The sequence below is a fragment of the Cibotium barometz genome, chromosome 1, assembly GCF_041138505.1.
Source record: "Cibotium barometz isolate CiBa-2024 chromosome 1, ASM4113850v1, whole genome shotgun sequence".
NCBI lineage: Eukaryota > Viridiplantae > Streptophyta > Polypodiopsida > Cyatheales > Cibotiaceae > Cibotium > Cibotium barometz.
This window is the reverse complement of record NC_141046.1, coordinates 65,706,342-65,732,753: the sequence shown is the minus strand read 5'-3', so window position 1 is coordinate 65,732,753 and position 26,412 is coordinate 65,706,342. Positions and strand designations below refer to the sequence as shown.

The window sequence follows — 26,412 nt, the reverse complement described above, 5'->3', positions numbered from 1 at the left end:
CCGACCAGCTGTCCATCGGGTCTACTATAGTGCATTAGCCCCACAATCAATGCCGCTGCACACCAAGCCTTTGATACTAGCACAAAGCTAGAAGTGAAGCAAGAGATTAACACATAGTGACAAGTGAAGAGATAAGCTTGGGACAAGTGTTTTCACAAAGGAAGGTCACAAAGACCTATCAAAACTTGCTCATTATTCACAAAGAAAGGTCAAATTATATAGGCTCCAAGAGCCCTCCCAATGACCTAAGCAATGATGTCAGGGCTTGCCACGTAGTCCTTATCTAGATCCATCTAGGCTTTACTTTTCCCTTCAGTAATTGGCCACTTACACAAGAGAATAACCTTAGACTTCATGTGTATTATTCTATCCTTAGGCTCCAATAAGTTGTCCCCAATGTGCACACATGCACACAATGGATGCTAGATCACCTTGATTCTAACACAATTAACGCTTATGGGAATGCCCTCATAGAGTGAATATATGGTCCAATGTGGAGAAATTTCTCCTGAAACCTGGCTGACCAACTTCACTGTGATCTAGATACTCTCTAAATACTCTGCAGAGAGCTGATTATTTCCTCAAGCACCGCCCCGTAGATCTTGGACATACTTTGACCAATCATATTAGTCCTGTAGTTATTGGGATCCATGGGGTCCCCCACTTTATGAATGGGAACGATGGTGTTAGTGATTGATGAATGAGGAAGCCTTCACATACTGCCGTGTTAAATAAGCTTGCAAGAATGGGGGCTAAAACATGGTGTCCATGTGCACAATGCTCCTCTCGTAAATCCTCATGAAACTTGGTTGACCAACTTCCCTATAACCTAGATACTTTGCAAGGGAGCTGATTATGTCCTCAAGCACGACCCCATAGATCTTGACCATACTATGACCAATCATAACAGTCCTATAGTTATTGGGATCTGAGGGGTCTCCCGCTTTATGAATTGGAATGATGGTGTTGGTGATTGAGGAAGGGGGGAATCCTTCACGTATTGCTGTGAATAAATAAGCTTGCAGGAATGGGGGCTAAAACATGGTGTCCATGTGCGAAGTGCTCCGCTCGTAAATCCTCATGATCTCTTGCCCTCCCATTATGGAACTTATTTAGGGCCTTGCTGACATTCATAGTGTTGATTTGATGGGATGATGTGGACTTGGAGAAGTGTGCCATCTGTGGTATAGGCTGATGTGGCACATTATTTAGCTGCCTCCCATATGACGGGTGCCAAGTCCTCTGAGTATCCAGTCTCACGATGTCGTTCTTGATGACCCTGTTCAACTCTATGCGGCTGGGAGCAAAGGAGGGCCCCTCTATGCTATACTGGAACGGAGGGAGTGCCTCCATCCACAGGCCATGCATACCAAATCAAGTTCTCACCTGGGCATACTAACACTGCGTGTCTCCATCTAGTGCCAGCTGTCTCGAGGACTCTAGGGCGAGCCTGGGGTATCTGTCTGTTGGGAGCTCCCATAATCTGTGCCAGTATGTCACTGTCTGGAAAATAGCCTCTGTCACAATCGGTGCCGCCCCTATCTCTGCCCACACAATCTCGTGTGGCACTAATGGCTTACTTCTAATCATGCGTGAGATCATCATCACTAGTGGCCTCTCCATCGGCTTCCACCCATCATATACATCCTCTGTGTTTGTCTCAGCTGGCTCCTCCCTCCGTCTCCTCGTGTAGTATAAACTAGGACCCCAGATGGGAGCTCCGTACAGTAGTGCGGGTGTGACTAGTGTGTCAAATAGCCAAAGCTTCGTCCTCGGCTCCTAAAAATGTATCTATGAGCACTACCTCTCAAGTGAGCCCAAGGCTGCATAGTCGTGCATCAACCTGGTTTCGGCTGCCATCCGCATAGAGAAACACGGCCCGGTAAAAGTGATCCCAAGGTATACATAAGAGGTCACATGCTCCATTGGCTCCCCACTATATGTAAATTGTTGTGCAGATCTGCGTATCCACTTCGAGGATGTGTTAAAGAGCATAACCTTGGTCTTCCCAAGGTTTACGGTGAGGTCCCGATCATCGGAAAAGGCCTGTAATGCATCCAAGTGTCTCTGCAGCCCTTCTGGTGAGTCAGAAATGAGGACAATGTCATCTGCATATACAAAACTCCTGCCAAAAGTACTCTTGGGCCTTCGTGTTTGTCTATGTAGTCAGACACCTCAGCCCAAATAGAGTGGGAGATAAGGGACAACCCTGTTTCACCCCGATAGTGCTATGTATGTCCTCTGATTCCCCCCTTGGGGCCCACACTCTGCCAATGGAAGACTCATAGAGTGTGAGGATCCCCCAAAGCATCTGTGTCGGTACTCCCATGTCCTGCAGTCTCCTCATCAATCTGGCCTGTGGACTCTGTCAAAAGCCTTGTGGAAATCCACAAAGCAGCAGGATATCCAGTGCCCATGTGCTCTCCCCTGCTCAATGATACCCTGTAATGTGATGATGATGTCCAATGTGGAGTGCCCTCTCCGGAAACTTGCCTGACCTGGTGCTCTGAGTCTCTATTCCTCCGCCCATCTGCTGAGCTCATGCTCCAAGATCAATCCATAAATCTTGGCCAATGTGTGACCAATCATAATAGTCCTGTACTTACCGGGATCCATGGGGTCACCTGCTTTCAGAATGGGCACAATGATATTAGAAGACCAACTAGCGGGGAAACCCTCCCATAGGGCCCTGTTAAACATATGAACTAGAAGTGGAGCCAATACATCCCTTGCATGTGAGAAGTGCGCGGCAATCAGCCCATCATGATCCTGTGCTCTCCCATTCTGCATCCTATCAATAGCATCTCTTACCATGCTCAAGTGGAAGTAGGAGGAGTAAGGGGGGCGAGGCTTAGGAGGGTGGGGGAGAGGTGGTTGTCCGGGGACGTGGTAAAGGGAGGTGGCATATGCATGCCATATGTCGGGTGAGGTGATCGGGGTCGGTGGGCGACAATCCTTGAAGAGCCTCCAGGCCTCCTTACAATCCCGTCCCAAAAACAACTAGTATAGCTCTTGCTCGAGGTGAGCTAGGTAGGCTCACTTCTTCCTCCGTACAAGACCGCGGATGATCTGCCGTGCCTGCTGGTGAGTGGTGGAGCCCAAAGCGACCTCCCGTTGTAGGCGGGCACGGGTCTCATGGCACTCCTCATCATACCAATTCTTCTGTGGAACAGTCCCTCCAGGTGGTCCAGGGGTGGCTTTGATGTGAGGGAAAGCGGCTGCGGCGGATGTGTGAAGGGTGGCTGCAAGCTGTGTGGTAAGCTCATCAAGTGGTATGTGGGTCGAGGTCAGAGAGGGTACGGAAAATGTGGTCAGAGTAGACGGGAGAGGTATCCCTGGTGAAGTGGTATCTTGGGTGGCCGTGGTGTGGTAAGGCCAGTGGCTGGATGCCAGATGGTGTATTGGCATGTGAGGGAGAAAGCCAAGTATGCATGATCAGCTGCAACATCAATGGGGCAGGGCGAAATGGTAAAATCCGAGATGAAGGATATCAAGGAGAGAGCCCACTAAATAGCCCACTGTACTAGCTCCATGTCCGAAGGGGTAGCAAGTGAAAGTGTTGGAACCAGGCCACCGGGCGAGGCCATTATAAATGGCTAATCCATAAACTTCTCCAAGGGCTAGGAGGTAGTCCCCATAGTCTGTGTGGGCTTTCATGTCCTGTGATGTCCACTCGAGATCTGTGCCCTTAGTGTCAATCTCTTGGTACATGGGATCCTCTGTCTCAAAGAAAGGTACCTGTGCACCGGCGGTGCGGGCGTTGAAGTCTCCAGCAAGGAGATTGGAGAACTTCAAAATGTCCTCACAGAGTGGCAGGTATGGAGACTGCCCACGGGTGGCATATTTGGATGTGGATGGCGCAAAGTAGCACACTGCAAGGTAGATATCTCTAGCCCTCTCTGTCCTGATCCTCACCCACAGGAACTGTGCATCTCATCCCGTCTGACCAGCTGTATCACATGCTGTAGTCCCTCTCTGTATAATATGGCCACTCCTCCTGAACCTCTAGTGCCGCCTATTGTGCGTGGCTGTGGGCGGTGGACAGACTCCCATCTATATCACCGCGCCTCAGGTAAACGGCTCCCCTGGCACTGGTGTGTCTCTGTATAGAGAGAGAGAGAGAGAGAGAGAGAGAGAGAGAGAGAGAGATGAAATGTTATATTAACGTCTTCAAAAGGCAATAATGATTATGTTCTTGATCTAAAGACTCAAACAAGGAGGAAATGACGCCGAAAGAGCCCTCCAAGATATGATGGGAGGAAAACTTGAGCACAAAAAAGAAGAAGTGGCACTGGACACAGAATTAGAGAAGCCAGCATGGATGCTAGGAAATCCAAAGACATTTACTAAAGAACAAATCAAGGAGATTAAGGAGTTTGATGCCAAATTGAAGGTGATAAATAGATATAATAGCACACTATGTAATATTTTTTCCCAGAATGTCATGGATTGACAAAATTCATATCGTTTCCAATGGAAAGGCTTCCTTTATTTCTGATGCAGGCAATAAAGGAAGAAAAGGAGAAAAAACAGCGTGCACAAGAATTTGAGATGCGGAAGTTGAAGAATGATATACAAGACTTGATGAACAATTTTGATGGATCTTTACTTGAGTTATTTAATCAGCGTTTGCAAGTAAGATTGTCTCTCCAGTACGTCTCATGAGTTTCTCTTTATGCCTCTTTACCTCATTTAAGTATGAGGCCACACGTATGTGCTCCTCATAATTGATGACACAGTGGAGAGAACCCAAATCCCTCTCAGAATAAGCAAGATAATCCCCCTTGAATCTGATAGTAAGCTGGCTGTAGGATGGCATGCTCTTCAATCTCTATTCAATGCATTATATAACAAGGTTTATCTATAACATCTTAATAATTGGCTTAATCAACAGGAAGATGCAAATATGATATGCAAAAAAATTATGCACTCGGTGTGTGTGTGCGCTTGATGCGCATACATTGCCTTGGGGACCGAAGTATGAGCCAGAGAGAATGGTACGGCCGTGGCTTCACAAGGGTACGACCGTGGCTTCTGGTGGTTGGTACGGCTGTGGCTTTTATTTTTTTGGGGGGTGCCCTGCAAATAGGTTTTGTACCCCCAGGCTGTGTAGCCAGGACCCCATTGCGGGTATTGTACTGACTCCGTTCCCAGTTTGCCAAAGTGAGAAGACGGTTCCAATTGGGTGATGGTTGGCAAGTTCAGAGGCTTTAAAGGAGGGAGCAGCTAAGGGTGGAGAGGCCAAGGGCTGAGTGGGAGTACTCTGAGGTAGCCGGATAATGAGGGGTAGGAGAGTAGCTGAAGTAGAGGGTATATCATAGTTTGGGACCATGGGCTTCGGTTGGAGGGGCAAGGGTGCATCGTGGAGTTTGTGTTTCCCTTTTTCCTATGCAGTAGTAGTGGCGGAGGCCACTTTGGGCTTCCATTGAAATGTTGGTAACTGCGAAACAAAAAGAGTAGGAAGGGGATACCTTGGGGATTTGGGGACCCAAATTTGGCGATTGCCTTCATAGTAATTTGAGCTTGAAGCAGAGGTTCGGGAATCCACCGGTAAGTTGTTGGACAAGGTTTAGGGTGTGGGCAAGGACGGTTTGGCCTTGGGGCGTGTTTGGGCCGGCGATTGTCCTGTACCCTATGTGCTTGGGGTTGCCGAATGAGAGGGACGAGGAGCTGGTGTTGCCGGTATATGAGTATGGGGAGTGGATTGGTGGGGGATCCACGGAGTAGTGGTACCTTCATAATACCCTTGGTCCATGAGAAGCTTCTTAGGTATCCACTGGCGAGAGTGCGTGCCCTTTGTGTGTTGGTTAGATTTGTTAGTGCAAATCTCTCATTTCTTTTGCTTATTTTTACATGGTGGTCTCCCCTCCCCACCAACCAATGGAGATCGATTGGTGGCGAGACCACTGATTGGTGGTCTCCCCACCAATCATTTTTGGTGTAGCACCTACCTTCCCTAGATGTGCGGCAGATTATGAGACTGTACCCCATTGTTTATGGGGATGCAGCATTGCACAACAGATTTGGGTTTCTATAGCCCAACTTATGGGCAAATTGAGTGGCCGCGCCATGCATGTGACTTTGGGGGGCAGTTGCTTGGCTCTCCCAGTCCGGTTCGCAGCTTTTTTACGAGGGCAATGGTACAGACTCGGCTATTTTCATTCGTAGAGGTATTGCCCAACATGGTTTATTGCAGGATGTCCCTCACTCTGATTATACACCCCTCAGATAGAGGATTGACACCAGTTGGAAGATTGTTGCCAGTATTACAACATGGCAGATCTGGAGAGCTAGATGCACGGAGGCTATTGAGGGTTTCCAGATTTTTGGGTCTCAGTGCATTAGTACTATGTAGGGTGACATCATCCATACTCTCATGGCTACTTGGGCTCGTATTCAGGGGTCCTCTCGTTCTGCCTAGGCAAAGCACGTTATATTTCATGACAGTGGGGAAATATGTTCTTTCAAGCATATTTGTAAACCGATCAAAGGTGTATGAAAGTGAACTTCAAATACAAAAATATTAGACTAGCGAAATGTATCCCAGCAAACAAAACAACAAAAATTAATCCCATAATTTGCTAGAAACATGTGCATATTTACTACATAAAAAACTGTACATTGACCAACTATCTAGCGTGCAAGAACTATGGAGTGTGGCATTTTGCAGAAGGGAGATGAGGTACATGTAATCAAGTAATTCCAAACTGCTTGATAGCTAGGGTCATTAGCACATTTTCCTTTTAAGTGAGCCAGCAACTCACTTTCTAGTTGAGTAAAACTCAATTCATTTATCATGGGTGCTCGACTAAGGGCATCTACCACGACCATGGTTGAGATGGTGGGGATTTTAACATGGTTGAGATACCAATGAATAAAAGAGGTGGACATGAGGGCTTAGTGCATCCTCTTGAAGGAGTGTCTTGGGAGAGGTTTATACTCTCCATTCATGGCAGAGATTGTTGGCATGAGGATGACATTTCGAAGAGACCATCCACTCTTCTTTATTCATGGTCTAACAAGAGAAGGAATGCAGGATGTATTTATGCACGGTTAGACAGATTTTGTGTGGATGATTGAGTGCTCGATAGAGGGGGGCATACTTTTATTGCTACAGGCACCTCTAAATTGGATCATTGCCTAGTGGTTTTATGCATTAGAGATCTGAGTCGCCATGGATCAGCACCCCATGTACGCATCCTTGATCATTTGTTCTTAGATGTAGAGCTATCACGTCGTATGCTTGGTATTTGGAGATCTCATGATTTCTCGTCGCAGGCCTCGCAAAGTTTGGCCTCTGCTCTTTGTGATATTAGTGACTTTTATCACACATGTGCCTTGTGTAAGAGGCAAGAGGCCTTCAATTTAGAAAGGGCTATTAGATGTAGACTCGCTGCTTTACAGAAAGAGCATGAGAAACATCCTCATGCTTAATGGGTTGCAGATTCTTTATGAACTGTTAGGGCAGAACTTCATCACTCTCTTGAGCAACGTGCGGAGTACCGTTACCATGCCCAGGAATCCTTTTGGACCCAGATGGGTGGCAGATGCAACAAACATTTCTTTGCTACTCACGGTCCATCTCATGCCAGAGAGTGTGTCAGGCAGTTGTTGCAGGATTCACGTGGCACTCTTCACTCAAATCCTCTTATGGTTAGACAGATTGCCACTGATTTCTATCGCCAACTTCTTAGTGCTGAGCTGCATTCTAATTTGAGACATCACTGAGGAGATGCATGCCGTTCCAGATGCCCCTTTTTCTATGCAGGAGTTCAGTCATGCTCTTCATGCCTTACCTCATGGTAAGTGTCCAAGGGAGGATGGCCTCTCCCCTGTTTTTTTCATTACTTTTTGGGATGAGATCGGGGCTGAGATCACATCGGCTCTCCAAGAGATGTGGGACACAGGTTCTATGCCTTCTTCTCTCATTGAGGGGCTTATCTATCTTATCCCTAAGAGTGGGCATAAGACATTGATTGGCGAGTGGAGACCTATCACCTTACTTGGGACTGCATATAAGATTCTTGCTAAGGTTGTGAGCATCAGATTGCAGCCAATTTTGCAAGATGTCATTCATGATACTCAGAATGGATTCTTACACAAAAGGAGCATCTTTGATAACATTTTCTCATTTTGGGAGGCCGTGGAATGGGCCAAAGCGAGCAATCAGCCTTTAGCCATTCTGCTCTTGGATTTTGAGAAGGCCTATGATAGAGTGGATTGGGATTTCCTTGAGGGTACTCTTAGCCTATGATAGAGTGGATTGGGATTTCCTTGAGGATTTTGAGAAGGCCTATGATAGAGTGGATTGGGATTTCCTTATGGGTTTCTCTCAAAGATGGATCAAGGGAGTTTCATGCATGTATCGTGACGCCCACAGTAGTGTGCTTGCTTGCAGTGATAGAGGAGAGCGGTTTCAGATTTCTCGCTCAGTAGGGAAGGGTTTCCCTTTAGCCTCCTTTATTATATATCATAGTTGCCATGAGCATCTTCCTCCGCTCCACTGTTGGTATTTCTGGATTGAGGTTGCCTCTTCGTAGTCAAGAGGAGCTTGTCGACTCTGAGTTAGCTAATGACACAGCCATGTTCTTGGAGGTCTCACACATATGCTTATGTTCCTTCCGGGTAGCACTAGAAGATTTTTGTTTGGCAGCAGGGACACTCATTAATTGGCACAAATCTATTGGTTTTTGTATTAGTCACTCACCGAGAGTTAGGGCACCATCTTCCCCCCTTATTGCAGCCATTGTCAGAGCATGAAGAAGCATGAGACCATTTTTGCGACAAAGGCTTCCTAGGTCTTTGAATGAGGCTGACCGACAACCTATTATGTGGAACGAGTTCATCAGGGATGAGGTCAGTCGGCCACTTGGTGCAACTCGTTACATGTGGTGGTCAAGATGATGGCAGAGATGTGCATACACAATTTTTGCTTGGAAGACCTTAGTCTTCTGAAGGATCGGAGAGCTGCATCCATTCCATAGTAACAAAAAAACCTATTTCTAGCTTTCGAAACCTCGAAACATCGAAACGGTTTTTAAAAACCTCGAAACATCTCCAGTACGGCAGTTTTGCCCAAATTTCAGGTTTTGTTTTTTCCCCCCTGATTCTCTTCTTCTTCCTTTCTCTTCTTCTCTCCTCTTCTTCTCCTTTTCTCTACTTTCTCCTCTCTTCTTTCTCCTTTTTCTTCCTTCAATGTCTTATATCTTTCCCAATTTCTACACTCCTAGTGAGCACTTATTTCCAACACCCTCCTTAAGTGGACACTAGGAGAAAGACAAAAAGACAAGACTAGAAGATAGACATAAAGACCTATAGACTAAGAGACAAGACATGACAGACAAAGATCCTGAGACACCCCTCCTCAAGTGATATCCTCATATGGGTCCACAAGGATAGGGACAAGATGGATCTAAAACAAGACACAGTCAGATTGATAGACAGATAGACAGACAACAGATAGACAGACAGACAAGACTAGATAGACAGAAGACTGACTGTAGACAAACAGATGGACCTTGAAGACATCCCCTCCTCAAGGGCAATCTCTGCCTCTCGAGTAGGGACAAGAGAGAGGTCCTAAAGCAGAATGAGTAAGACATAGAACCCCTTGACCTACATCATCGGTGGTCAAAGTGGTAGACAAGAAAGATGAAGTAATCAGAAAGCCCACTCCTCATCATGGGAATGAACAGCAAGATCTGCTGACGTAGATGCTGCAGCAACATGGGCTGAGGTAGATGCAGGGGCTGATGTAGAGGTTTTAGAATAGCAGTCCTTCTCCCGGTGATTATCACGGCCACAAATGGTGCATGGATGGGCCTTGAAGCAGTCCTTCTCCATATGATTAGTTTTTCCACAATGGGTGCAAGGCTTTCTTACCTTAGAACTTCCTTTCTTTGCTAAAAATGCAGTGTCAGTTTTTTGTTGTTGAGTTCTTTCCTCTTCTTGGAGAGCATTGATGATACCTTCAAAAGTAGGATTATTGTGATACTTGAAGGTAGTGACAAGAGTAGCATAGGTGTCAGGTAAGCTTTTGAGAAGCACAGTAATAGCAATATCTTCGGAGATGGGAGACTTCACTGATGCAAGCTGAACCGTAAGACTGCGAAAATAATTGACATGAGAGGCTATAGTAGCTCCCTCCTGCATATATAGATCAAAGAATGAGATCATAAGTGCAATCTTAGAGTTTTTAGAGCGGGGTCCAAAAAGGGTATCCAAAGTGATCCATGCTCGAGAAGCAGACTGTATGTCGGAGATGTGATGAACGTAATCATCTCCAAGACCGAGCAAGATGATAGCATAGGCTTTGTCATTCTTGGCAGTGGGAGCATAAGTGATAACTTGCTCAATGTCGGAATCTTCGGGAGCAGCATGGTGAACAACATCCCAAAGACTTTCTTTCATAAGATGGCACTTGATTTTGATTTGCCAAGTATGAAAGTTGGACCCATTGAATGTTGGACCCATTGAATTTGTCGATAGACATGAAATGAAATGAAATGAAGAGGCCATGTGGGAAGGTCTTACCTCTTGCTAAAATGCAAGGGCAGTGTCTATTCCCTTACAAGATTGCAGAAATGAATGAAAGAAGAGATCCAAACTGTTTTTAGAAGCCGGCTCTCTCACCACTTGTCAAGGCCATAGCATGTGACAGCCCATCGAAGCATGAGGAACTAGCAGTTTGCAGATATGAGGATAAGAAAAGGACTGACCAGCAAACTGAAGGATACAATGCACAGTAACTTGTAGACTCTTCAAGAGGAAACGATGGCAGAACTGAATGCAGCAAATAGCTCGTTAACAGGAGGAAAGTCGATTTGCAGCTGCTTCTAGATGATGCGCACCCTTGAGTTGATGAAGAAGGCAGCCAAAGCAGCAACAGTACAGTGGGCTGTAGCAGTTCCAATATGACGGGCAGCAGCTCCAAGAGAGAGAACAGTAGAGCTGTATGAGCCTGAACAGGGCGGACAGCAAGTTCAGGCCGGCGGGTTGCTACAGCAGCAGGTCGACTACCAAGAGCAGGGGGGGCAGCACCCAGCTAAGCGGCGGCCTTGTCTGAATCAAGTGACTGCAGCAGGAGAGAGAAGAGGGGCAGTCGCTTACAGGAAACAGGGGCGAACTAGGAATGGCATCGGCTGAGTCAGTATTGGTAGAACTTGAGCTGCCATGGACTGTGGAGAGCAAGAGCAGCGAGTAGATAGTCGGTGAGCTGAGGCTATGGTGGGTTGAAGGGAGCCAGGATAAACCTGCTCTGATACCATGTAAGAAAAATGGGGGAGAGACAAAGCTAAAACTGAAACTGAAATGAGAGCAAGCTAAAAAGGAAACACAAAGCTTAGATTTACCTTGAGATGAGTGTAGACAAGACACAAGATTGATACTTTCATTGATGTGACACCCACAATATATAGGTGAGAAGTACAAGATAGAGTAGAGTGACTTATGGGACAATTATAGAGGTGCCACGTGGCATACACTGAGATGACCAAGACTAAAAGTACTCCTAGTGAGCACTTATTTCCAACATCTTTTCAAGGATAGGCATACCTCTACAGGTCATTGCTCTCTCGGGCCAGGAGGATTCAAATTGCATCATCTACTCTATCATACCTGGAGGGAGATTGAGGAGATGTAGCATGGAGGAGATCATCCCAGATACTAGGCTTAGTCCAGTGAGGATTGTTGGTCATTTGGGGAAGCATTGGTTCATTGACCCTTCTCCTCAAATAGTGAATCATGGCTCTTGGTGTATGTGGCTATATGGTGGTAGTCCTATCAGATATCTTCAGTGGCATCCAAGAGATTGGAAGTGGATTGATGCTTTTATTCATTGAAAAGCCTTTCCTTTTTCAATTTCACGGTCTGGAATGCCAGGCTTCTCTTCACTCGACAGATGCATAGGATCCCTACTCTCTGGCCTCATTGGGAGAGTTATGATATCTCTCCAGTGATACAACACATATATTGGCATAGGCCTTGGCATTCATACAGAAGGAGCCAAATCTCTCATTTCTTTTGGTTATTTTTACATGGTGGTCTCCCCACCAATCAATGGAGATTGGTTTTCAGTGCAGCACCTACCTGCCCTAGATGTGTGGCAGATTCTAAGACCGTATAGCATTGTTTATGCGGATACAGCATTGTATAGCAAATTTGGGTTTCTATAGCCCAACTTACGGGAAAATTGAGTGGCCGCGCCATGCATGTGACTTGGGGGGCAATTGCTTGGCTCTCCGAGTCCGGTCCGCAGCTTTTTTATGAGGGCAGTGGTACAGACTCTGCTATTTTCATTTTTAGAGGTATTGCCCAGCATGGTTTATTGCAGGATGTCCCTCATTCTAATTATACACCCCTCAGACAGAGGATTGACACTTGTTGGGAGATTGTTGTCAGTATTACATCATGGCAGATCTGGAGAGCTAGATGCACGGAGGCTATTGAGGGTGTCCAGATTTTTGGTCTCAGTGTAGTAGTGCTATATGGGGTGGCATCATCCATCTCCTTCCTAGCCTGAAGAACCTCCTGCTGAAGAGCCTGCAACTTGTTGATGTGCTCCCGCATCGTCGAAGACTTTGCAGGATTCATCACCCGCATCTGCACTTCCAAGGAAATCCGCTTCATGGGTGATACCCTGTTATACAGAGAAGCCAAATGTTGCCAAATCCCTCTGGCCAGCGTCATTTGTTTGATATGATTAATCACCTATGGTGTGCAATTAACGAAGATGAAAGAACGCACACGGGCATTGACACGATCCCACAACTGTGCCTGAGCCTCCCGTTCTTTCCGAGTAGAGGGTAAAAGCTTCTTGTCCTCCAACTCTGGCTGTGGAACACCAACCAAAATGAAATCAGCCAAGTCATAAGAAGTGCATTAGGCCATTGGGTGGGATGGTGATGACCAGTGTTTTTCGAGACGTGGCACTGGAGCTTGTTGGTGCTCTCCGCCTGTCCATTAGCACTAGGGTAGTAGGCGCAGGATTTTTGGTGGAAGATCTTAAACTGGATGAGGAGGGTGGTAATCTCTTCGTTGACAAAGTGTGACCCTTGGTCACTAATGATCCCCAGGGGACATCCAAAGCGGGTGAAGATTTGATCATAGAGAAAGCTTGCTACAATGTGTGCCGTATTGTTTGGGTAGCTCGGGCTTCTGCGGATTTGGTGGCATAGTCGGTGGCCAAGATGTATTTGCACCTCTTGGGTTGCCCAAAACTGGGTCTATTGGGCCAACAAAATCAATGCCCCACTGTTCATAGGGACACCAAGCAAGAGCAATTTGGAGAGGACAGTTAGACTGGCGGGTTGGTTTTTGTCCGCACCTCTGGCAGGTTTCACAGGCTTTGGCAAAGGCTATGGCATCCTTGAACATGGAAGGCCACCAAAGCCCACTCTGAAAAATCCTTTCTACAGTGATATGACCAGGGAATGACCTCCAACTACCCTGGTGTGAGCATCCTCAATGATGTAAGCCACTTCATGGGGGCTCTCATAGCGTCGGAGCACTCCTTCATGCCTTGTTTTGTACAATTGGCCAGCCACCAGCTGGTAAGGCGGACTCTTGTTGAGGAGACAGCGTTTGTCCTTGGGGGACGCGCCAATAGGAAAGGCACCTCTGGACAATAAGGAAAGGACATCCCCATACAAATCTACGGCAACATCCACCTTAAACAACATACTATTAGGAAGATCATCATTGATACCTATGGTTGGCTAGCTTGTGTCAATCCGAGATAGATGGTCCGCTTTGACATGTTGGGGTTTGTTGAGAAGGTAATTCAAAGCATGGTGATCAGAAAGGACGATAAAATGGGTGCCCAAAAGGTAATGTGGGAACCTTTGTTTTCGGCCTCGAAAGATCACCCTCTTTCTTTGGCTGCTAGCACACAAGAGTTTGGCGGTTGGCACGTGGTTGGCCATTGGCGGTTGACCAGCCGCTCTTCCGAGGTGCGGCCGCCCTCAAGAGTCTTAGCGACATTGTCTTTGGGATTGCTCGAAGGCTTAGCAGGTTTGGTAGCAATTTCTCCGCATTTTCACAATGGAGAGGACCTCGACCCGCATCATTTCATGGGCACTGTCGCTTGGGCCACTGACGCTGAGTTTTTCATGGCCTACGAGAAGGAAGGTGGGGGGCTAACCCTTCAAGTCTCTCACCTTCGCATTTTGGCAGTATAAAGTCCTAGTCCCATCTACGGATCCTTGGACTCCAAGTTTGTGCCAGAGATGTGAGATCTGTAGCAACATTCCAGCTTGACACATTTGGCAAGCTGGATGCAGCGAAGCCAACAAAGGCACCCCACACTCCGCCTATGGAGTCCATTAGGAGCATTTGGCTTGATATCATTCATACCCTCCGCAGTAAGTGGGGGAAGTTGCGAGGTGGCTGTGACCGCATGCGGAAGCGGCGGGAAGCCTTCTTGAGGCTCTGGCGGCTTGGCCCTTTTCCCTTGGCACTTGACACTACAGACCACCTGTGTGGTTATTCCCTCCCCCTACCCCTCCCCCTCCCCCTCCCCTTGTATGAGATAGCCTTCTCCTCATAGAGCGGCTAGCTAGAGGAGAAGCGCATCTTTCTCCACCCCTTGTTTTCTCGATCCTCACCCCACACATGGAGGTGTGTTTCTATCTAACCCTTCGTGGTTGTATTTAGTTGCTCATGGCTGTTTTCTATTAACTAGTACTCTAATAGAAGGATCTTTTCCCTAGAAAGATAAAAAATAAAAAATAAAAAAAAATGCCGGAACTTTTGGCAAGCATAGACCATTAATGGCCAGGCCTTCCTGCTCTGTGGTGTGAGAAGGCAGATTGCATAGTAGATAGGGCGGTCCATTTGGTATTCTTGCCTATGTTGGCTGAGGATGGCACCCATAGCTATCAAGCAAGCATCTGTGTGCACATGAAAAATTTTAGACCAATCTGGGGTGATCAGGATGGGGGCTTCAGTCAAGCGTTGTTTAAGATAAATAAAGGCTTCTTATTTTTTCAGAAAGGAGACTTCTATTAAGTATGAAAAATTTCACAAAATGGAGATTTCAGCAAGGTGGAGATCTCAACCAATTAGGAGCCCTGTGCTGCCAATAGGGTCCCGAATGAGAGGATGTGAAAAAGATACCAATGTCCCACTCTCTCATAAACTGGCCGCGCTTCCTCTCCGCAGCCCTCGAAGATCCCTGGATTCTGGCCCAGGTAGCCATAATGGTGTGAATAATATCACTCCAAATCCTGCAAAGACACTGAGAAACAAGAACGGGAGTACCCTCAATGGCCTCAGTCCATCTAGCCTTCCAGATATTCCAGGCTGAGATGCTACCAATAATCTCCCAAGAACTATCTAACCTCTGTGCCAGAGGGACAAAGTGTGAAAGTGGCAAATCCTGAAGACTAACACTGCCGAGCAACTCCTTGCCTAACCATAATGGCCAAGCTCCTCTCAGTCCCCTCGAACCTCAATTGAGGCCTAGACTGTGTCAACCAAATGATAGAACCAAAAGAAATGATAGCATCCCTCTTAATCCTACCATAGAGGTGTGCAATCGCAGACCAAACCCTCTATGCTTCCTTGCATTCCCATAAACAATGGTAAACTAACTCCGAAACTCCTGCACATCTAGGGCATGCTGGGCAAGCACCAGTAACAGCAGACCTCCACTGATTGGTGGCCATACCATCGTGAAGGGAAACCCTGATAAAGGAGGAAATCTGTGTCTTCCTATAAGAATGCCACAATCTCCGCCAAAATACCTCTGAATGTCAATCGAAATGCCGTAAGACTCCCAATGGGGTCTAAGGGTAGGGACACTCTGAATGTGTCCCAAGATAAGATGTCTGGCATTCCGCACCGTATAACTGAAAAAAGGCATGCTTTTCAAAGGGTTACAAGCATCCTTCCACTCCCACTCACTGGGGTCCCAATGCAAATGTCTAATAGGGCAGCAACCATACAGCCAAAGGCTAACACTCTCTGTGATCATCCCGGGTTGGGGGGGGGGGTCAACAAAGACGTCCTTCCTTAACTTGCCAAAAACTCAGATTGGACGAATCTAGGGACCCTCAATAAGGTCCTGCACATCACATCTCTCCAACTGCCATCCATCCTGTACAGAAAAAAAGACCGGTACATCATCCTCCCTAGGCAAGGAGATACCCATAACTTGAAGAGGAACACCTATCCCAGAGAAAACCCCAAACCAAGAATGATGACAACCTTCCAAAAAAGATCCAGTAATCCAGTGGTTGGGAATGGCTGCATCAATCTTTGCAATCCTCTGGCTAGAGCCTCTCAAATGGTACGTGAAATCCAATCTCTGCACCTCGGTTAGGCTCTGAACCTCTTCCAAGCCAGCACTGTGGGGCATAGGGTCATCCAGCCAGCCCAGAGAATCTGCATAGCTGCCCCAAGAGGCCTACCATGCACATCTAAGATCACATCATTCCACAATATGGACTGCCGGTTAGCTTCCTCCGTTGAACGCAAGGGGATGTGTACCAAAAAACTCCTGAGGCAGTCCCAGGCCCGTAGGAGGGACCTAACCAGGGGGGACGAAGGGGAGCGGTGAACTGCATCCGAAAAAATAAAACATGAGCTGAGAGTCCAGTCGCCTTTGCGAAAAGGGACACACTTCGTGATCTACTGCATGAGAAAGTCCTTCCACGGCTCAATGCCTTGAAGAAAGCCCCTAACAACAAGATTATAGAGCAAAGCCTTACATTGCACCTCAGGGTCAATGATATTCAATACCCCTTCTTGCCTTGGCCTGATAATGGTTTCCCAAGCAACTCTGGCCCTGGTGTGTGCATTTCCATCAAGCCCTGACCAAAGAAAGTTCCGAATAAGGCGACGAAGCTGGCCAATGTAGCCCTTATGAAAAATCCAGCACGAAGCCATAAACCAAGTCGTGGCTAGCAAAACTTGGTTAACCCCCACCAAAGCTCTAGAGGCCAAGTCGAGCTTCCTCCTACTCCAGTGATGAAGTTTGCTTTTAATGCTTAAGAGCACTCGAGCAAACTATTGTGCAGGGGAGATGTCAACGCCCACTTGACAACCAAGGTATCTAGCAGAGCATCCTCTTTCAATCCAAGTAAAACCAACATATGTACCCCAATCTGCAAGAGGAGAATCACTAATCCAAAAACCAACTGACTTATGCCGATTGATAGTAGCTCCTGCTGCCAAACAAAAGGCCTCCAAGGCTGTCTGGAAAGCACATAAACAAGCGTGTGAACCCTCAAGGAACAACGCCGTATCATCTGCTAACTCAGAGTTCAAAAACTCTTCCTCCGTGCATAAAGGCAGCCTGAGACCCACAACACTGGGGGCAGCCCAAAGAAACCTGCGCATAGCCTCAGCTACAATGAGGTACAGTAAAGGGGCGAGGGGACAGCCCTGCCTCAGTGAACGGGAAATCTGAAAATGCTCGCCGCGCCTCCCACAAGCTAAAACAGTGCTATGAGCCTCCCTGTATAGGCAGGACACCCCTCTGATCCAGTTTTGGGAAAACCCCATATGTGCCATAGTTCCCTCCAAAAAAATCCCATTCCACTCTGTCATAAGCTTTTTCTAACTCAAGCAAAAGAATGGCAAGAGGCTGCTGACTAGACTTTGCCCACTCGACAGCTTCCCAGAAAGAAAAGATGTTATCAATTATACACCTTCCTTGGAGGAACCCATTCTGTGTATCATGGATAGTCCTTTGGAGAATCGGCTGCAACCTTATACTCAAGGCTTTAGCTAAGATCTTATATGCAGATCCAAGGAGAGTGATGGGTCTCCATTGCTTGATGTCAGTCTTGTCCCTACTCTTGGGGATAAGGTGAATCAGCCCCTCCGTGAGGTATGGCGGCATCATACCCGACAGCCACATTTCTTGAAGGACAACAGTGATAGCATCTCCAATATGATCCCAAAAAAGACTAAAGAAGGCAGGAGAAAAACCGTCATCGCCTGGACCTGAACCACTGGAAAGAGCATGTAGTGCATGAAGGAATTCATCCTTCGAGAAAGGGGCATCCAGGGAAGAACACATAGCATCTGTAATGAGCCTGGGCATACACTCCCAAACTTTCTGATGTGCCACATCTCTCGGAGGAGAAGGCACCTCTGCAGCCAACAAAAACCGATAAAAATCTGAAGCAATACCCCTCACCTTATCAGGCTCAATCTGAACCTCACCCTGTGAGTCCTGCATATACCTCACAGAAGCCCTGCTATGGGAAGGCCTGTGCGCTGAAAAAGACTCTTTGTTGCATCTGCCACCCATCTGAGTCCAAAAAGCCTCGTTCGCATGAAACGCGAACTCAGCCCTCGTGTCCATGGCCAATTGCAGTTCTGCTCTAATTGTGGTCAAGAGGTCTGTAAACCAAGACGCATCTGGATGCTTTTCATGTTCCCTCTGAAGAGCAGCAATCCTACGCCTAATAGCTCTCTCCTTGTCGAGAGCCTCCTTCTTCTTGGACAAGGCAGCGCTATGATAATGATGGCTGGTCCTCTCAAGAGCCAGCGCAATATTATGACGAGGATCAGGACCATCACAAGATCTCCATCTCTCTCTGATCTGAAGGGAGATGTCAGCATATAGATAAAGAGAGTCAGGGATACGGACACGAGGAGAGGCCAAGCGAGCCCCAGGCTCCCTGAGACACAAAACGACGGGGCAATGATCGGATTTGGTGGTGCCAGGCATAATAGCAATGGTGCCTCCTCTGTCCAAGGACCAATCATCCACATAAAATCTGTCCAGACGTGCAAAGGTGCTCTCATCCCCGCTCTTGTGGTTACGCCAAGAGAGAGATAAGGAATTTGGCCTTCTCTGGAAGTCATCCTCAATCCAGCAATCCCTGCCAAAGACAGAGAGCGTGAACCTCTCCCATGAGGTTCGCTCCAAAGGGTGTAAACCCCCTTCGCGTCAACCCTTCTTGTCAGAAGGTTGCTCAACCATATTGAAGTCTCCTCCCACTATCCAATGATCAACCTGGGGAATGACATTTATAATGGTGTCCCAAAAGGCCACCCTTTCACCTCTCACGTTAGGTGCATAGATATTCAAGATTCCCAATTTCTGACCCTCATTCATGATCAAGATCCACTGCGCTCTAGCAGGGATGATAACACCGTGTCCAATAACATGAGGCATAATAGATGCTGCCACTGAAATGCAAACACCCCCTCTAGTCCCAACAGCCGAGGACCAGAAGGTGTGGCCAGAAAGCATCTTACCAGTTTTGCCCCACTAAGATTTATCCAATTTGTGTTCCTGCAACAAAAGTATATCCATAGACCCTCCTGTAACAACAGGGTGAAGCTGGTCCTTCAGAAGGCGCTTCCTACCATGGGTGGGAAGCCCTCCAAGGCCCTGAACATTCCATGAGACGATTCTCATGGAAGAGAAGAGGGTTTTTTCCCGGATCTAAGAAAACGATGGGCAGCCTGAGGACGCTTCTCATAACGCTGGAGGACGGGATAATCCACGGGGAAAAGTCCACTGACATGCCCTTGTCCGAGGCCTTGCACAGTACCTGCATATGTACAAGAAACCTGTGTGCCCTGGGGGGCATCAAGGGCAAGGGAGGTGGCACTTGAGAAGCACGCTTGCGAGGCCTCCTGCGACCTTGAGCCCCGAGGAAAGTGACCCTGTTGGTGACAAAACCGGCACTGATCGGGTTTACCTGCAATCTCCATACATTGCTTCAAAAGACCTCTAGGGCCCAGAATCAAAACATAGTCCTCAAAGAGCTCACGGTCACGGGCAAGAACCATGACCCGGGGGGGGCAGCATCCGCCGAGGCAGTGACCACCTGGGCAGAAGATGTCGGCAAAGCGTGGAGGGGGGGCACTTGAAGAACCAGCGCAAAGGTGGACCCGATGGCCTCTAGCATAGGCCAATATGCGTGAGGAAGACCTGGGAATCTAAGAGTAATCGGGAAATGGTTCCGGTCTTCCTCAAGGGGGTCAAAATAGCTGGAGTAGGGAAGAAAAAAAGCCTTCCTCGGGCCCAATGGCAAAGGGCTGCCCTTCAAAACCTTTGAGGCTGCGTCCTCGGAATCAAAATCCACTTGGAAGAAACCTCTTCCAAGCAACCTGACATCTCGAAAGTGTGGAGCGAGGTCAACTCACTAGCATACCACTGGAATGGGGTGTGTGGAAGGACTGACCAAGCGAGTGATGGGGAGAGCTATATCAGCATACATGTGAATGAAATGGCAATGATAGCGAGTGTGTCCTACAAAGAATTGACAACCCTTTGAGTGGAGCAGGAAGGCGAAGGATGGCTACAATCTTATCTGGACCTGGGGCTAGCCCTTCAGCAGAAATGATATGGCCAAGGACGGTGCCTTGGACAACTAGAAAATGGCACTTAAATGGATTAAGGTGCAACTTACAGTGACGGCATTTGAGGTAAACCAGGGCTAGTTGGGATAAGTGCTCAGCAAAAGCTTCCAGATGAGAGATAAGGTGAGCACCTGTGAAGTTGGAGAATTCATCCACAAATGTCCAGAGAAAACTGTTAAGTATTCCCAGAAAATGTTGGTGATGATCCTCTGGAAGGTGGCAGGAGCGTTATAGAACCCGAATGGCATTTTGTTGTAGATGTAGGTACCCCACTGTGTGACAAAAGCAGTTTTGGCTTGGTCGCTTAATTGTAGCCACTGAACCCATCCATAAAGCTGTAGAGTGCATGTCCAGCCACATCTTCCAAGATTCTGTCCATGAAAGGGATTGGAAAGCCATCCTTGATTGTGGCTTTGTTAAGAGCCCGGAAGTCCACACAAACCCTAATCTTATTGGTCTTCTTCTTGGGTGAGATGACTATAGGGGAAAGCCACTCGGAATGCTCTACTGGAGAGATGATATCAGCTGCTTCCATTTTTTCCAGTTCTACTTTGACAGCTTTTGAATACTTAGGGTTCAGCTTGTAAGCACTACGCGACACAGGACGGGTTCCTTCCATAACAGGGATGGTGTGAACCCCTATGGCTGTTGGAACACCCTCCAAATTTTTATAGGTCCATGTGAACATGTCCCTGTAAGAGTGGAAGGTCTTAGCTTGATCCAGCAGGGTGGGGTGGTCCCACAGCCAAGAAGCTAAGAGGATGGGTTTGGGATCTGCTTCCATGCCTAGATTGAATTTCCTGACAGGGTCATGACAGGAGGGCAGCTGCTTGGGAAATCACAATTTAGTCATGAGCAGGTCGATTGGAGATAGGGAAATCACGAAAGGGGTCTTCCTTCCAACTCCTAGGAATCAACGAACCCCTACAAGACTCTTGTTGGCACCTTTGTGCCCCATATTGGTTGAGATCACCCTCCTACATTTTGGAAAGAGGTCTTGTTTTGTTCCGGCTTCTAGCCATGATTTTGTATGCTCTATTCATACTTAATAGAAGTCTCTTTTTGCAATGTGGGATTGAAGCTCGATGTCCTGTGGGGCTGGGGTAGTTGGGCCTGGGGAATAGTATCAAAAGCTTTGTGGAAGTCCACAAAGCAGCAATAGATCCTCAGATGGTGCTCTACTCTCCTCAATGATGACTCAAAGGGTAAAGATGTGGTCAAGGATGGAGTAGCTCCCCCAGAAGCCTGCCTGTCAAAAGCTTTGCGGAAGTCCACAAAGCAGCAATAGATCCTCTGATGGTGCTCTACTCTCATCAATGATGACTCAAAGGGTGACGATGTGGTCAAGGGTGGAGTAGCTCCTTTGGAAGCTTGCCTGTCCTGAGAGAGAGAGAGAGAGAGAGAGAGAGAGAGAGAGAGAGAGAGAGAGAAAGAAGAAAGAAAGAAAGCTATATTAACGTCCTTTAGAGGCCACATCTGACCTATAGGACTAATCAGATACATCCATGTGATTACATTCCACTTCGGGGGCAACAAAATGAAAATAGAGATAAAACTAAAAATAGTTCAAATTCTCCACATGACTGGAGGAGAATCCTAGATAACATGAAGGATTTCTCTAGCAGCTACTCTTCATTACTACCATGTTTGGTTGTCCTGAAATCTGCAATAGCAGCTCTACCTCTACGGTAGACTGCCCATTTTCCTTGTTTCCTTGCTTCGTATACTTTATTGAGTTCTTGTTTCCTGTTTTTTAGTTGTGTGGCTGTGAGTTCATCCGCCATCCACACCTTCGTTCCCTTAAGTGACCTTGTTTGCTTCATGACTTTAATTTTGTTGGCAATGAAATGTTATATTAACGTCTTCAAAAGAGAGAGAAATGAAATGAAATGAAATGATATATTAACGTCTCTAAGAGGCCATGATGGCCTATGAGACCAAAACTGACAGTACATCTGAAGTTGGTGTCTCATCAAAGAGAACAACCAAATGAAACTGAAAAGTACAATAAACTGACTATCTTACAGTTATAAGAACTGTAAGTAAGACTCCTAGAGAGAGAGAGAGAGAGTTTTGCAAAAGGTTTTCCTTTCATTGCCAACAGGAAGATGCAAAGTGTCTTGAGATAGAGGAAGCTATTACAAGATTGAGCATGGAAATAGAAGATGAGGAATTTTCAGATGAGAAAAAAGAAGAAGAGCTTTCTAAGCAACTGGATCAACTTAAGACAGTCAAGGGCCGATCTGTAGGAGCTGTCACAGAATTTAAGAGAGAGGTTAAAATCACCTTATGATATCATTCATTTATGCATTTTCCTAAGAATTGTGGGATCGCATGCTTTGTTTGTGAATATTGTTGCAATCTAATTATTTCACTGGGTCTATTACTTGTGCGAAGGTTGTGAAGGGGGCCATAAGCTAGCAAGTCTATAAGCCTGTAAGTCCGTAAGGTCGTAATTTTGCAAGCTAGCAAGTCAGTAAGCCTTCAAGCCAATAAGCCCACAAATCCACAAGACGGTAAGCCGGCAAGTCCATAAGCTCGCAAGTCCAGGTTAGGCAGTACGAACTCCACCATCTTATGCTAGGAGTGCATTGGTTAGAGGATCTGAACTTCTCTATTAGAGGTGAGGACGCCTAGTATCTATCAGAGTTTGGCTGCACGCACATCCTTGCCCTCCCCCTGAAGCCTCCTCTCCTGGAGACCTGATCATTGGTTCAGATCCTAACCTAGCCAGGTTGGATTTGTTTCTACCTTGACGAGAAGGCCTGCAAACAGGTGCCCCATTTGTGGCCATTCTAGCAAGAACTGTGTTTTCCAATCACACTTGACTGGGCCTGCAACATGAGCGGCATTGCTGCCATTCTAGCAGACATTGTGTTTTCCAACCACACCCGCGTGATCCATCTTGGGGATATGTGGCAATAAGATCAAAAACAGACATCCAGATTCTCGATTGCCCCATCCACGGCCCCAATATCTGTCAGCACGTGGAGGGAATCTAGGACACTTTCTCCTCCCCCCCAAGCTCGGCTGCTTCAAAACTGGACCGGGCCATGGAGGAGATAGTTCTCTTTGTTTCAGTGGCCGAGCACAGGCTCGAAGACTTTCGAGTGCAAGCACGGAGCCTTCCCCACAGTCTAGCCTCATTGCAACTACTACGTAAGAAGTCCTCTGCAAGCCCCTAGATTGGCATCTTAATTGAGGCTCCACGTGCTCCCCTTGGGGCACTCAAGACCCATTGGGTCCAGCACAAGTACCATATAAGAGCTTCCTTTTGGAGCTAGTCAGGAGACAGGGCAGCAGAGGACTTCTTTGCATCTACTAGACCTCACCACCGGCACAATGGTGTTTTCCAGCTCCGTCAGCCCTGATGGAGTGTCCTAATGGTGTGGTGGAATTGGACCCACCTCGTGTTTGAGCCATCACCTTGGAATTTTTTCCGGTGTCCCAGTTCTCTGGCAATGAATTGGAAAAATCTCCACACGCCCTACCCCATCAGAAGTGCTTGGGGGAGGATAGACTTCTTGTCTCTTTCGTCATTTAGCATTGGCATCTGTTGAAGGCCTTCAAAGAGGTGATGGTCATGTGCCTCATCTTCTCATTCTCCTGCGTACAGGAATAGCATCTCATCTCCAACTTCCTTTAGGCAAAGAACAATACCCCCACTCTCTGAGCGAAGGTGGCCTAGAACATCATTATCCAGGCTTCCGCAAGGGTAGGTTGGACATCATTCATCCGGTGATCTAGAGCAGAGGACTCCTAGGCAAACTATGTCTGCAGCCTCCAGTCCACGAGGGGAGTTGTCCTTCTCTCCTGCATTGCCAACTTTCCTACCTACGGCAGTCCTTGGACCCCCAGCACCCGATGATATCTTCACCAAGGCCCCTCTTAGCAAATTAGAACAGATTTTCTACCAACCTTCTTCGAGCTTGGGCCACTGTGAAATCGGTCCTTGTCTAGTCCCCTTCATGGTGGGCAAGGAGGGCCTTTTTTTTTTTTCCAGAAAAGAGACTTCTGTTAAGTATGAAAAAATATACAAGAGGGTGATTTCAAACCAAACAAGGTGAAAATCTCAACAAATCCGGTACCTTGTGCTTCCAACAAGGTCCCATATGAGTGGGAGTGAAAAAGATGCCATAATCCCACTCTCATAAATTGGTGTAGCCACCAAGGGTGCCCACAGTGTGACTGGACCATCCTCCTTGGACTGGTTCAGGACATCCTCATTGGACTGGTCCAGGACATCCTCATTGGACTAGCGCAGCTGGACCATCCAGCTAGACTGGAATGGATCCCCAAGAACCTCCAAAAGTGGAAGGCTCACGCATCATCGAAGGCACCGCACGCTGATTGGCATTTTCCTCATGAACCCCCGATTGGCATCTTCCCCATTGACGCACCTTTGGAACAAAGATAGAGGATTCTCACCAACGGCATCCTCCGGCGGTGAGACTCGCTAGAGCATTTAAAGAAGCATCAAAGGAACCTAGGAAAAGAGGCAATCCGGCTCTTCATGCTACTCACCATCAGCTCATCCTCTTCATCGTTGTCATTTCGTTCATTCATTGAGTCCTGTAGTCACTGTCATTCTGTCCTGTGGGTTTCCACCTCACTGTGATTACTGTTGGGTGTGCACGGTGCAGTGAGGTGTTGTAACAGCATGTGGAAGTAATACAAGTGATTCAGTCTTCTTCACATTTGTTCTATCTCCACGTTCAAGTCTGTTCAAGTGTTCTTGTGTTTGTGAGCCAAGGACTCTAGGACATACTGTCCAGAGTAGAACCACCACTCTCGTAGTGTGCCGGGCAGCTAACCTTGCTACATGTACACTAAAATTTGGCACGCCTGGTAGGATGCTTGAAACTTGGCTTCTTGTTAGCTCACCCTTATCTTTGTGTCCTCTGTATGCCCAATACACACACTCCCACTGTGGTAGTCCGGTCAGTCCATCCAAGAGTCCTCTCTCAATACACTGTTATAGTCGGATGTGGTTCAATTACATACCACCTAGGGATCCCCTTCCACCCTTCCCTATGGCAGCCAACCTTGGTAATCCCACCTGAAGGCCAAGCCAACCCTCCTAGTCTAGCCAATCCTCCTAGCGCAGAACCCCTTTCCACGGTGTTGGGCTGAGTGAATGTCAAGCTTCCAACCTTTAAAGGATCTTCCATTGAAGATGTAGATGACCACATCTGGCAGTTCATCTCTATATGCAAGAGCCAAGGCCTTGAGCGGGAGGATGCTTTCTCGGTACTCTTTCCATCAGCTCCTCAAGGCTCTAGAGACAAGTGGTTCGGTCAATTTCCAACTGACCACTTTGTGGATTGGGCCACCTTGAAGAAACCTTCCTCCGCACTTTCCATCGTCCTAGTAACTATGAGGACCGCCTTCTTCAGGAGCTAGGGAAGCTGCAACTGCTACCAAGGAGAGGGTGTTAGAACTTATGACATGGACCACAATGCTGGTGGCCTGCCTACCAGTGATTTTATGGTGCGTCAAAGGGTGACACAGGCCTTACCCAGGACCACCCAACAGAAGATCCGAGAAAGTAGGCCAGCACCAACCACCTGGTAGAGTTCCAAGACCTAGCTGCTCAACTAGAGAATGCACGCCTAATGTTCGAACGTGAGGTGAGCTCGGCACCTTCTCCAACCACATCACTGGATGACCCGGTGATTCAGTTGAAGAGGGAACTCGAGGCTCTTGGACTCCGTCAGAATTCCCAAAATGAAGAGCACACCCTACTCCAACTCAAAAAAGAGATTGAACTTTGAAGAATTGAAGACCCAGCAAGAGGTTGAGAAGGGGCTGTTGTGTGCCCGAGGAGACGGTACTGCTCCTTCTCCGAGAAGGGTGGGCATGAAGATAAAGATTGTTACTATCTGAAGGGGTTCCACCAACTTCATCACCAGCAAACCCCAAATCCTGTTGCAGCAGCTTCCAACCCTAGCCACTATGCCACCGCTTCCATTCCTACCCTGCCAACCTTCCAAGCTGTCACACCTTCCCTTTGCCAACCTTCTTCTCAGATGACTTACTTTTCCACCACTAATCCCCAATCCACCTGCACCCGCCACCATGATA

At 47.3% G+C, this 26,412-nt stretch overlaps 1 protein-coding gene across 8 annotated transcripts in view; it reads left to right on the top strand.

The window, feature by feature from the left end:
- LOC147642333 (uncharacterized) overlaps positions 1-26,412 on the top strand; it is a 102,458-nt gene that overhangs the window by 52,974 nt on the left and 23,072 nt on the right. For 7 of the 8 annotated variants that reach the window (XR_015266995.1, XM_086805335.1, XM_086805389.1 and 4 more), the window contains 3 exons: positions 4,207-4,393; positions 4,504-4,635; positions 22,433-22,603. Coding sequence is in view for 7 of the 8 variants with exons in the window: in XM_086805335.1 (XP_086661461.1) it covers positions 4,207-4,393; positions 4,504-4,635; positions 22,433-22,603 (490 nt within the window). In the remaining variant the exon portion in view is untranslated. The remainder of the gene's footprint in view (positions 1-4,206; positions 4,394-4,503; positions 4,636-22,432; positions 22,604-26,412) is intronic. The other variant, XM_086805369.1, reaches the window with a different exon arrangement.